Source organism: Lemur catta, chromosome 8, assembly GCF_020740605.2.
Source record: "Lemur catta isolate mLemCat1 chromosome 8, mLemCat1.pri, whole genome shotgun sequence".
Lineage (NCBI taxonomy): Eukaryota > Metazoa > Chordata > Mammalia > Primates > Lemuridae > Lemur > Lemur catta.
Genome location: NC_059135.1, coordinates 48,941,386 through 48,955,711, shown reverse-complemented (window position 1 = coordinate 48,955,711; position 14,326 = coordinate 48,941,386). Strand labels below are relative to the sequence as shown.

Below are 14,326 nucleotides of genomic sequence, written 5' to 3'. Positions count from 1 at the left end.
CTAATCAAATCCATATTGTGTGTATCTATATAAGTTGAAATTTCAATATCAAAGTTGAAATTTCTGATAAAAACCCTTTAAAGCTACGCTTACAATTTTTTACACTGAGTACTTCATGTGGAGTAAATATTTTCTTTAGTAAGTCTATAAATGCACTTATTTTAATTCCTTTGAGAATTCAATGTTGTTATGTGATGTTGTGTGAAAACTCAGTGTTTATATAAAATATTGTTCACTTCCTGGTGCCTTGGATCAGAGTGAAGGAGCGAGCAAATCCTGGGTAAGTGGTTCTCCATGTGGATCAGACCCTGCTTGAATAGTGTCCCTCAGTCCCTGAAAATTAGACTTAAATTGTATCACCATGTTTTACGTACCTGAACTGTCGACCTACTTGCAGTGTTAAGTTTCATGTTATGGAGTGCTGTTATCTGGGCCACACTTTCCCCATTCACCGTAAAACACTGCCAGCTGCTTCCAGCTGCAAATCCAGCGGCCTCGAGCATGAGCGTTAAAAGCAGCTACTGTTCTGCCAGTCTGCAGAGGGCTTTATTCATACAAACACTTTAACAGTTTTACCTGAACCCTTCTCACGTCACATATCTGTCGAACACTACGTTGACATTAATTAATCTTCCAGATCATTACTCTGGAAGTATCATGGATCAGAAAGATCAAAATAATGGCCAAGTCAACATTCACATATCATCTTGTAAACATGTAAAATACACTTGTGTCCCCCTAAACGTTGTGGCGCGTCCTTCAGATGTATTGATGAGGGAGTCTTAGTGATATGAAAGCTTGCACTGAGGAAAATAAGAGAAATGCGTTTGCTGCCTGCTCGCTTGCTTCCTTTCATTTGCTCCTTGGTAAGACGGAGAACGGCAGATAGAGATCTAGATTTGGGCGTCAGGTGAGATTAGAAATGATTAGGAAGAGAAACTTTAAAATGGTTATTCATTTGTTCCTTCACTTATTCATTGGATTTTATTCAACTGGCTATATACTATGTACTGTGCAAGGTGCAGAACACCAAGGTAAAAGTAGCCCTGGCCGTGTTCCCAGGAAGCTCACGGTCTGACTCCTGAGAGGGGCAGTATTTACCCAGGAAACAGTGAAATGAACCACACTGTAGTCCATTCAGAGTGGTGCTCCGGGAGTGTAGATTCCTAGGACTCTTTTTCAAAGGCGTGGGAGACCCCTGAGCTGAGAGCAGAGCCGCGGATCAGGCTTCATGCAGGAATCAGGCCTGGAATTGGGCCTGAGTAGACAGCAGCAGCTCATGTTGGAAGGACCTTATGCTAACATGGGAAAAGTATAATAAAGCAAAATTATATCAACTGTGCAACCTTTGAGTTAAGATATTTCCCCCTCTTAGCAAAACATATTTACTTGCATCTAAAATTAAAGTATCAATAGATTTTTGTTGGGTTGTTTGGTTTTTTGTTTAGTTTTTTTAGCCAAAAAAAGTTCAATTTTATCCTCAAAAGATATAAAAATAATTTGAAACTATTGAGTCCCAAATAGACTTACACCCTATCTGCTAGAGAATTCAGTGCCTGCGATTGTGTGTTATCACAGCATTTGGCAATGTGTCCAGCCACACACACACTCCCCACATTGGGCACCCTCAGTGGCCTCTATTCCCATGATCTCTGAGTCTGAACTCCCTTTTGGAAATCAACACAGCCTCTGCTTAGGCATTTAGGTTTGCTGACTGTTCACTCCTTTCTAACAAATCAGTAGCCATGATAAGGCCACTGGAGAGATGTCTGGAGAATGGCAGGCAGTTCATAGTGGCTGAAGTATGGGATGAACAAGGAAGACTTACTCTAGGAGTAGCTAGTTAAGTAGCAGGAACCAGCTCATTAGGGATCACACAAAGGATTTTAGATTTATCCTATCAGTGATGGGGAGGTCTTACAGAATTTTAACTGGTGAATGATAATGCCAGAAATTGGAACTATTACTGCATATATTCTATATATTAGATTAGTATAGTATGGGGGGCTAGATGAAATTCAGGCAAGATTACTTGGGCAGACACTTAATGATATTCAAGATAATTTGAGAATATTTTATGATGTTTGAGATAATATTCCTGAACTAAGGAAGCACCAGCACTGGTGGAAGGAGGAGGTGCGTTTCAAAGACACTGAGGAGGGAGAGTGAGCATTGCTTGGATAGAAGCTGAATGTTAGAGGGATAAGAAGACAGAGTCCAGTGTTTTCACATAGATAGCTGGGTATATGGTTGTTCTTTTCCCAAAGAGAAAGAATACAAGGGGAACTGGTTTGTCAGAGGTATATGTTGAGTGGCTTTTGTAGAGATTGAGGCATCTGTGGGCCATCCTACAGGCAATTAGATATTTTGATCTAGAGCTCAAGATACAGGACTGGGCTAGAGAATGTGGTTATCTCAGCATATCAGGAAAGTCACAGATGTTGACACATTGCATTTTCAGTCCAATAAAAGAGGGTCAACGGTGTTGATGCTGCCCTAGAAAACATTAATATTTAAAGGACAAGCTAAGAAAGAGGACCCTTTGATGGAGACTCAGAGGATTTAGAAGCGATGACCATTGAGATCAAGGATGGAGATTTGATAGTCTCAGGAAGGAAAAGGTTAACAGCATCTGATTTAGCAGCAAATAATATGCGGACTGAAAGTCAACCCTGGAATTTGTCAGTCATCTCAGTATGTTTATATCATGAGGAAAGGGAGCCAGAGGACACGGAGACATTGAAGGCAGGAAACGTTGGTCAACCGTCCTGGTTCGCCAACTCTGTTCTCACTGTCCCTCTTTTAATGCAGCACTTAGGACTGAACAAGTACTAAACAGCCTGAGTATGTTGAGACAATGGTTCTCCATGTTCTGAGTACATTTTTAAATTAGTATAGCTTCATACTATAATGTGATTTTAGGTGGCCTAAAGATATCTTTGGTCCATATTCAAGTGTCATCAGTTAAACTCCCAGATATTTTTCTCATGACCTGTTATCAAGCCAGGTCTACCCCCACAGAGGGAGGAAGGAAGAGAGACTGAATTTAAATAACTTCTTTAAGTAGTCTAACATTTTTAAAGCTTATATTTTATTTGACCTAAGTCCTATTTGCTATATGCCTGATGATTAAAATGCTGCTTTTCAATAAGGCTTTAAGTATATCAACTCAGCAAATTCCACCATCCTTTTAGAAGGCACATAGCATATAAAATATATGAAATTAGCATTTTTCACTACATACGCAGCATAAATTATTACCTGCCTTGAGCAAGTAACAATTTGCAAGGCTAGACAATCTATGAATTCCTCTTCTAAAGTAATATCACTTCCCTGATCTATATGTATACAAACACATACATAATTCTATTATTTTATCCCCATAAAACTTGAATAAACTTTCACACCTGAGAGGCAACATAGATGTTGAACTCAAGCCTGTAGGACAGGATATTTTATGTGACATCCATCCCTTATAAATGACTTTATTTCACATCAGCTATAATTTCATGTCCCATTTAATGTAGTACCCTGAACACCAAAATCAAATGATATATAATAAAACTAAGGCAACCCCCCAGATTACTGTAATCATAGAGGATTCAGCTCAACTTGAGTCTGTCTTCAATACATTACAGTTTATCACTGTTACTAGTTTGATTCTTGGCCTCGGAATTTGTGCACAGCTTGTACTAAATGCAGTGGGAATTGGGCCCATATAAATGTGAGCGACAGAATAAGATACATCTATTCCAGCTAGAATTACGGTATTTCATTATATTGAGATGTCATCAATTGTTAGATGTACCTTCATTTTGTGTGTTACTGAGAAAAAAAAAGCAAAAAACCACTACTGTCAATTGAACTGACACAGTGCTTCAGAGACACTAAATGTGAGGGGAAATGTGTATCTTAGAATCAATGAAATGTGGTATGTGTGAGAATGTAAGTAAAAAATTGGCTTAAGGCACATACTAGCATAATTTAGAATCCCAATCGTAGTATCTGTCATCGTTCCTGTCCACAACATTTCACATACCCAAAATAAATATTCTGCGATAGGATAAAAGTTCCGAGCGTATTTGTTTGTTCCTAAATTCCACAGTTCCCTGATTCTTGGCCAAATTTTTTGTGTACAAAGACATTCTTTATAAAATCCTTTACATCTTTTTTAAAGCCATCTAGCAACTTTAAATTGCTGTCATTTTGAACACAATTTGGCAATATTTATTAAAAGCCTGATAAAAAAAGTTTTCGCCTTTTAGCCTGTAGGTCAATTGTTGCTATGGCTCATCCTAATGCTGAATATAGAAAACAATTATACATATAAATGTTCACGGCAGCATTATCTATGCTAGTAAAAATCAGTAGCAGAATAAGTGTCCAATAATAGGAAATAATTGATCATTATGCAACTATTAAAATTATGTTTATGAAGAGTTTGAAACATAAAATAAATGTTTATGTGCAAAGAATAACTGGAAGATGCATTATGTAAACTGCATACTCATTAAACAATATGAAAAAAGTGTATAGGAAAAAAGCTAGAATGAAATGGGTCAAACTACCAACAATTGGGTATGAATTTTTAAAAATATTTTTTAGTCTTTGCATTTTCTGAATATATGATAATACTATTTTTTTAACTGAAAAGACAAGGTGATTTTAAAGATACCCAGGATTTGGTTTTTGACACCTCTAGCTGTGATAGTTTCCATACTCATTTTCTCACTCCTTTTGAACCAGTTTTGCTTTTATCCAGAGGGTTTGAATTTATGATGATTCCATCTTGCCATATGTTTCATATCCTTCTCCAGCCATCAGGCTTTCATGTTTTCCTCCCAGAATCCACAGTTCCATTTAGTAAAATGTTTATGCCAGAGTCTCACCCAGTCCAACATAAATTCTCACTAGGGAATTGTCTGCCAGGGCTGATGAATGACAGTTAATAGCTAAGGAGGAGGGGATTCAGGTCATTGATTCTGGCTCGGATCGTCAAGATGGTGACTTCTTTGATAAATGGGAAAGGAATTGTGTGTTCCCAGATATATTAGACTTGAATGTGTGCGAGGGACACAGGGCATGGGGAGATGAACTTGCATTATGGAGAGTTTTTAGTGTAGTCCGAGTTCACTAGAGCAAGTAGTGAGAATAGGCACAAAACCTGCCTAATGAAGAATCCAGGCACAATTCCTAGCTTCAAGGTGCTTTTTCTTAGGCTTTGGTCCCATATGCCACTAATAGAGCGATATCTCCATAGCTTTTCTTGTTCGTTGGCTGGTGTGAGTAACTGGTGATCTGCCTCCTTTTTCTTGCTATGCAGCTGTTCACTCTCCTTGGGTATATTCTTTACATTAATTATGCCATCTTCTGGGCCTTTTAATGTTAATTATCACTCAGAGCATTATTTCCCTGACAATACCTCAATTCCTCAGTGTTCCCAAGGTTTCCATTATATCATTACAGAGAAAATAATTGAGTTTCAGGGAAGGAAATAATAAATGTGGTCCTGAGCACTACCTGAGAGCACTACACCACAAAACTCATGGCACTTGGTTGTAGCAAACTTCAAAAACTATCTGTATAGTCAAGGCAGAAGGAGGGGCGGGCCCAGGGAAGACGTGCAGAAATGGGCCTTTGCATGCTCAGTCGTCGGCTTACACTGTCCACCATTGAGGTTCCCAGAGTGGGAGCAGTCTTGATAGCTATGCTTTCTGTGCTGTGCAGCAACTTCTTTTCTACCACTGCATATATATTATTATTAAAATTATTTCTTTTAAACATACATGCTTAACATCTGATCTGAAATAGTACAAGCAAAATTGAGTTGTCTACTTTTGTCTCAGTTCTGAACATGACTAAAATAAGAACTAGTACAATGCATTATCATATCCTTAAAATAGAACCAAACTATTTTGGCACACTGTTAATATTTTGGCAGTAAATTATTATTCTTTACCCATAGTGGCAAACTATGACAGATCTTTACTTTTAAGTATTAGCAATCGTCTCAAAAAAATTTAGTTTTGAAGTTTGAAAAAAATGAAAATTAAAATATAAAAAATTTAAAAATAAAAATATTTCTATGATTTATCATCTCAATAACAAATACTTTAACCAAGATTTGTCTCTTTTACTCCCATGCTACTCTTTTGCTATCAATTGAGGAGAGAACAGGGTTTCAACAATGATAGAGTTAAGTAAAGACATAGGTAACAAAAATCTCTCTCCAGGCTATACCAGTGAATGTCAAAGTAAACTTTGCATATAATGTGAAAATATCTTCATTATGTTCTTATTAGAATACCAAATACTTATGATCAGCCCCTGAAAGCATAGACAACTCCTATTAGCTATAATATAAGCATCAGAAAATCCCAAGAACCAGAATTAATTTTACACTATTCTGGACAGTAGCTGATCTTCATAATGATAACCAAGAGGCACTGTGCAAGATTCTGACCATGTGTTTCAATTAAATTTGAAAGAGACTTTAAAGGTCATCTGATACAACCCCCTTATTTTTCGCCTGAGAAAATTGAGGCCTAGAAAGGTTAAGTAACTTGGTTAAGACCACTTAGTCCTGAGATCAAGAGAACCTGATCTTCTGACTCCCAGACCCGGATTTTTTATTTTTCACTTCACATCCAAGAAAAATAATAAATTATGCTCAGTAAAAAAACAAACAACAACAACAACAAAAAAACAGCTTTTAGTTCATTTCCTATTGATATTAAAGGCTAGAGGTTATCTTGTGTGCCCTTCACACATACCTGTAGGCAGGATCACATTTAATGAATATTGAATGAGATGAGAGTTTAAATGAGAATTTATTTTTTTTAAACATCCAGAGCAAAGAGCTCTACAACTTTCCCTATAAATGAGAAACCTATGTATAATATTTCCACTCTGAAGAAAACCATTACTTATCCTTGCCCTTGAGTTTTTGTGGGTTGTTTTGTTAACACTGTTCTAGTAGCAACATAAGGTGTAGTCACTTTGGAGAAACCATTAGTTGAAGTTTGTAAAAACCCCTCAGGTAAAGACTGTGATTCTGCAATTAAAACCATCGAACAACTTACCATGAGGCCTCCCACTTACATGGCAGCAAAATATATCTGGTTCTAAATATTTCAGTAACTAAGACAAATTTACATATACTCCCAGGCAGGGAAATAATGAGCAAATAAGCCTGTCTGTAGTGGTCAGAAAGGATAAGAATGGTGCAGTATTTTTTTTTCCAAATTCTAAGTGTTTGAGATTTTGCTCCAAGAAAAATGATCCTAAGTATTTTTGTAGGATGAAAAGCTATTAGGATTTTTCCTTTGAGGCACATGGTTTATTTACTAAGAACATTATCACTTTTTTTTCTAACATATCCTTGTTTTCTCAGATAGCCAGAGACATATTTCCTCCTATGTCCAAATGTCATGACTGCAGGATCTGTATCTGTATCCATCAGTACTTGACAGCCCACCAGATCAGGTGGATCATTTGACATATTTTACAAACTTGTTCTAAAGGCTTTAAACAAAAGCCAAAAGCTGCGAGTGAACAATTCTCTCCTCAAAAAGCAAAAGCTCAGTTGAACGGAGGGAAGAAGAGGGAGAGAGGAGAGGAGAGGCTGTTCTGTGCTCCATGCTCAAAGAGTATGCGCTGCTCTGCACAAGCGGAGAGTTTAGCTAATTTGTATTTACCCAGGGTCTTTTAATAGGTAGAGTTGTAGTTATAATACTATACTTGTATATGCATTGGTTTACTGTATTCATTGACTCTGAATGAAGCAGAATGCCCATTCCCTGGGGCAGATGCCCTCTTTACTAAGCCTTGACATTTATCTTCTATTCTAAAACATCCACCTCCATCTTACCAATTGCTGATTTTAATAAGAAGGAAAGGAAGTTGTCCATCTTTTCACTGGCCCTTGTCTTCACAAAAGTCTTTTACTTGAGGCTTGATAGAATTCTAGTTAGCTAAATCTGTGTAATATAAATGGAACATGTTCCCATATGTCAATGTGGTGTGCATTCCTGGAGGATTCACTGTTCCTTTGTCCACAGGAAACACATGGTTCCCTGTGTGTTCCCTTCCCCTGTAGGGAAGCCATGCTCATGTAAAGCTGTTCTCTTCTTGTAATGAATGCAGTTGCTCCATGTACTAAACTGTATTATAGCAAGTAGTGTTTTACTGATGCTAACTTAAGGTGTGTTGAAAGTAATGTGATGTAGATAACTTGGAATTAGTTTGCTTTTAGTATTATGTCCTTTATTATGGTCGTCAATGTCTATACTGTTCAGTGAAGACACCTTTTTGTCTGTACTTGAGTTAGTTCTGCTGCACTGTCACATGTATTAATTATGTGCTCCTGGAAAAGGAAAATACAGCTATTTTCTTTAACTAGACTAAAATATAATTCTGTAAACTAAAACCAGTTCATTGTTCATTCCATTTCCAAATAATTTTTAAGATAACTCTCTGGCTTTGAAATGACGCCCAAACTTTAGAAACTTGAACAAAAAAAAATTGACAGAATCAATAGTTTTCATCCCAGGCTGCAAAATGTAATATATATGTGGTGGTAGACTGAGCTTGGATGTAATGGGCCTGACTCTAAGGAAGAGAAAATTCCATAAATCATTTTATGAAATCCATTAACTCTTTCAGCCCACTAACCTACAAAACAATGATCTTATATTACAAAAAATTAATACCTTAATTCTGAGCCATTTTTTTTATTATTGATAGGATCTGGCTCATGATGATTCCAAAAGTTAGAGCTAAAAGCATCACAGACATTGTTGTCCAAGTTGTACTTGTGTGCTTGTTCTGTTTTACACTTACTTATTAATTTGAAATTACATGTGCGGTTTTTATTATTTTAAGGCACTCAACCAGAATGCTGAGCTAAGGAGTCGGTTGAACAGAATACATTCAGAGTCTATTATTTGTGATCAGGTTGTCAGTGTAAATATTATTCCTAGCCCTGATGAGGTAAGACTCATTTTTAATAGATGTAGAGTACCTATTTTATAGCATCTAAATCTGCTGCATATTTTTATTTATTTTTATACAGCTCTTTGACTATCAGTATGATTCTATCATTAAATATTTCTGTTGTTGACAGTTCAGCATTCTTTGAAGTAAAGGATGTATATGAGTCTGACATCATTTATTCTTGGCAATCAGTGTCTATTAACATTTTTATTTATTCCTATGTTCACCTGATGCCATGGAATATTTGATTTATGTATCTACTTCAGCTTGTTAATTTTCTGTGTCTTTCTCATTCTTCATTTGAAATGTTCATTATCATCAAATGGCCAATGAAATGTTTTTATAAAAAACATTTTTAGCCGAGAAGTTGCTAAATTAAAGTTTTCTTAAGGTTTGTTTGGAAAACCCTATCTAGAGAGAGAAGTACCCTGACCTTGCTAATACTAATGGTGCTGCTGCAGTTACTGCTGCTGGTGATGGTAATTCATAGCTAATGTATGTCCAGTGAATGCTTACTATATGCTAGGTATTGTGCTAACTGTTAATATTTTGCATGTGTTATCTCATTTGATATTCTCAACAACCCTTTGAGGTAGGTGATATTATTATTCCATTTTTTCAGACTGAAGAAATAGTAAGAAAATAGAACATTCAGTGTTTTGGGGCTAAACTTAAGTGTGTGATTCTGTTTATGACCTTTTATAAAATTATTATTTTATAGCCATGAGAACTTATAATTTTGAATAGTAATATTAGAGTTTTATATATAGTGGTGCATATAATAAGATGAGAGTTTTAACTATTAATAATACTAAAGTAATATTTGCACTAAAAACATGTATTTCACTAGAAATCTACAGGTTTACAGGTTTAACTGCTTAGGAAATAATGTTCTATTAATAAGACAGCTTACCTTTGACTTAAGCTGGCCACCCTCCATCCATTCACCTCCATCAGCCCCATTTTCTCTGATAACACTTATATTCACTCAACTGCCCAGAGTCTAGAAGTAGTTCTAAAATTTGTCATTCAAAAATTATTTAATAACCTTTTTTTCAACCTGAAATGTGCACTAGAGTACGTACATTATAGTTCTCTTACATATATTTCTGATTGAAACTTAAATAGCTTCCTTGAAAACAATATTTGTCACTTATTGAATAAAAGTACAATTTGAAATAAGGTTCAATACTCTAGTAATGTGTTTCATTGATTAAAATTCATAATCAAATTGGAAAGTGACTTTTATATATTCTGTCTCAATAATTGGTCTTGTGTTCCCAGCTACCAGATGTTTGCATGAAAAAAATTAGTCTTATAGATTGTTTTCTTAGCATGTTTCTAGTAGTTTCTACAAATACTTCTTGAGGCTTAGTATACTGGTTAGAATATGACTAGTAATGACAGCCCTAAGAATAAGAGAATGAATGTGTCTCTATAATCAATTTAGGATATTAATAGGGACTTAACCTGTTAAATTCCACTTAATATCAATTGAGCATAGATTTACAATCAAGACATGGTACCAACATCTCTGAACTATACATTTTGGAGTCTTTAGACATTTGGAAGGAAACTTATGCAGCAGTCATTACTGAGTTGCAAGTGAAAATTACTTGTGGTCACCATTCTTTTAACACATGAAGTTAAAGGGTAGAGATCTGACTAATTTGAAGGAGTAGCTGTTCTAACAGGAGAGAAAATGGTAACACCATATACTTCTCTCTCCTGCAGGCTGGTGAGCAAATTCATGTCAGTCTCCCCCTGTCTCAGCAAGTAGCCAATGAGAGCCGCCTCTCCATGTCAGAGTCTGTGTCTGAGTTCTTTGACGCCCAAGAGGTGCTCCTCTCTGCAAGTTCATCTGAGAACGAGGTAAGGTTCCTTGGCCTGTCAGCTTCAACTGCTTGTGCCTATGAGTTTGAGTTAAAGAAAATAAGACTATGGAAATTTTTGGTTGTTTATGTTTGTTTACATCACAATAAGATGCCCAAATTGTGGCAATGCTAAAAACATGCAAACTATATCAGTTCCCATTTATTGAGCACTTCTTAACACTTCTGAGCACGAAGAATTTAAATTTGATGAATTAAGGGAAAGAACCAAACATTTATTCTGACTGTCTTCTATGATTCATATTTCAGGGTAACCAAATAGTTTATGACAGAGTTCTGTATAAGGAGGAGGCTGACTAATAAATGTAGAAGAATAGGAGGATTAGAAAATCACTATTCATGGACACACACAGACACATAAATATTACATATCTTTGCCAGGGACATGAATTCAAGCTTAGAAGGATAATGTCTAGCATATATCTACTTGAGTAATTATGATTTTGGAGGTTAGAGGTTAGCCTCTGGCTATCATAAAAACTTTATTAAATTACTCTTCATGTTCATAATTCTTGGCAAGGTCTTAGAAACAGGGAACCTCTTCCTTGGTCATGTTGCAGAAATTAGTTCATTTACTGAAATTTAGTCAAGGACATTTTGATTTTTTTATTAAAATAGATTTGGGGGTACAAGTGGTTTTTTGTTATATGGCTGAATTGCATAGCAGATAAGTCTAGGCTTTTTTTTTCCATGCATGTGGGAAGCAGCCAAAACACTTTCCCACACAGCTGATTAGGAATTTTGTCATTTGGGTTTGCAAATCTGTACTGCATTTTTACAAAAAAGAAATGAAATAGCAGTTGAATGTTTATTTCCATATGCATAGAAAATAGATTGGGAGGAAACATCCTGACAATTAGTAGTAGTTGTTTTTGGATGTTTGAAATTATGAGTGATTTTAGAAACAAAGATAAAGCTGAAATGAGAAATAAATAGTGAACACATATCACTTTTATAATGGGAGAAAAGTAAAATAGAATTCTTTTGTCAGGTACTGAGTTTGTCAGCATACCAAGGCATGCACCTGCTGCCCAGATCCCAAGGCAGGCATTAACAGGTTCCCAGAGACTCCCATTCACAGGCCAGAGTGCTAGTTTAATTATCTGTAATGGCAATTGATACTGTCAGATGGACAGGGTAATCATGCTTGCTAGTTAGTGCCTTGTTTCCTGCAGGCAAATCTGCATGGCAGATTCTAATTCTAGTCAGCAGGTTGCTTGGTGAGCAAGGAATGGGAACAGCAGAACTGAGTCGAACAAACTTAAGGCTAGGAGAGCCAAAATGTTATAGCTCCATACTCTCTCTCCATCGCAGAGATGCTCTGCCACGTGGCCTGGGTATTTGTGACTGCAGCATGCACCCCCAGGGACCACTGTGCTGTGGGCATGCTACCAGAATTTGCTTTTCTGAGCTCTCCTGACAAGTCTTTCATCCTTCTTCTATCAGGTTATAGTCAAACTTGACTGCATATTATCTGAGCTCTGACCCATCATCTGATGACTTTAGAGCTTATCTCTCAGAGAGCAACTTTATTTTCTTATTTCCAAGCTCTTGGGTCACACCCAGCACATCCAGGCACCACTTGCCCTAGACACTGGGGATACAGAAGCAAAGAAGATGTGAAGCAGATTATTGCGTGAGTCCAAGCAAGATGGTAGTGCCACCCTGAGCATAGATGAGGGGTGGGGAAGAAGGAACCTGGTGGCAGAGTGAGGATGAAGAGGCATAGGGCAGGGGTGCATGGAGATGATACGTTCACTTAGAGGTGGCACAAGTTTGTCGGACCTCTCAGTGGAGTTATCTGTCGAGCATTTGAATAGTCAAGTCTAAAGCTCAAGGACAGAGCAGGTTTGGAGAAAGAGTCAACTTGGGACCACATAGCCAGCTATCTGTTTGACATTGCCACCTGGTGCTCACAGAACCTCTGATTCGGCATATCCAGAAAAGAGTTAATCAACAAGCCTCTTCCACACACACCACCACCACCCCTAGGGGGGAAAGAAACCCAGCCTGCCACACCTCTCATATCACCATCTTAGCGTTCTTGGACCCCAGTGTTCACATCGAACGCCTGGGTATTTTCCTTCACTCCTTCTTTTCCTTTACTACCGCCTACCTTGGTTCACTCATTAGATGGTGTAGCTTCTATCACCTACACATACATTTTCCTGCAGCTTCACTGCCGCTGCTCCAATCCAGTCCCCATTTTCTCCATGCCTAGATGACCCTCCCAATCCCCTAACTGTTGTTCCGGCCTCCCGTCTGGGCCCCTCCAATCCATTTTCCACTGGGTAACCTGATAAATCTTTCTAAAAGGCAAATTTGATCATGTCCACCTTCCCCAATGTCCTCCGGCTAACAATCTAGATTCCTTAGCTGTTAAAACAAAGACCCTTATGGTCTGATCCCTGCTGTCAGCTGCAGCCTCATGCCACCTCAGCTTCTTTTGGGAGCCTTCCAGCAGCCAAAGGAGTGAGTGCCTCCTGGAGTTATCTGTTTGCTACAGACGCCTTGTGTCCCTTCTGTAGCAAGGAGAGTGACTCTCTCCTACAGCCCACACTGGAAAGAATTGAACTGCACAGCCATTCCTGACGCCCTGTATCTTACAAGTTTTCATAAAATAATTGTTTTTACTTAACTTACAACTTCTCTATCACAACACGCAGTCTTAAGTATTTGAAGGTGCTAGACCAGGAGATAAGCCCAAATGACAGACACAGAGTTCTCTTCCCCTTCAACCCCTTCATTACAGGGTTCCCTTGTGATGAGGTCCCCCAGAAGGCCCCTTGTGTCTTCACACCAACAGGTGTGGCAAGCCCACCTGGCGACTGACTGTACACGTGCGAGTCCTGGCACCAGCTGTAGGGTAGGCTCAAGCTGCAGGTTCTACACTACAGCTTCCAAGGAGATAGGGCGCCTGCACTTGCCCTTCACCCTGGCAGGAGCACTTCCCCCCAAAATACACATGTGCAGCTCCCTCCCTCTATATAGTCCCTTACTCAAAAGTCACCTTCTAGAGAGAATACATTGCCCCATCTACAATTTAGAGTTACCATTTCCTCTTCTTCTCTAACCTTTTATATCCTTCCTTCATTTTTTTTCCTTCACACTTATCACTATCTAACAAAATATATATTTCATTTATTTTATTTTTTTGTTATGTGTCTCCCCAACTAGAGTGTAAGTTTCATGAAGGCAGAGATTTAACCACGGTGTCTCCAGCACTGGAGCAGAAACATCTGGGCAGTAGGTGTCTTACATTAACATTTTTCCATAACTGAGGGAAAAATCCTCTTTATGTGTTATCACCCAGTGCACTTTACTTAATGAAAACTCAGCTCTTTTTTTAAAAATGTTCTTCTTGCTTCCAAGATGATCCACTTGCCCTGCCTCTGCTTTTAAACTTGTTTCTGCAATGCTTCATGCGTGGTCACATTTAG

General features: G+C 37.7%; 1 protein-coding gene across 6 annotated transcripts in view; it reads left to right on the top strand.

Moving 5' to 3' along the window:
* OSBPL6 (oxysterol binding protein like 6) overlaps window positions 1–14,326 on the top strand; it is a 202,398-nt gene that overhangs the window by 172,849 nt on the left and 15,223 nt on the right. For 4 of the 6 annotated variants that reach the window (XM_045559338.1, XM_045559339.1, XM_045559341.1 and 1 more), the window contains 2 exons: window positions 8,884–8,991; window positions 10,729–10,866. In XM_045559338.1, the coding sequence (XP_045415294.1) occupies window positions 8,884–8,991; window positions 10,729–10,866 (246 nt within the window). The remainder of the gene's footprint in view (window positions 1–8,883; window positions 8,992–10,728; window positions 10,867–14,326) is intronic. The other 2 variants (XM_045559343.1, XM_045559342.1) reach the window with 1 other exon arrangement.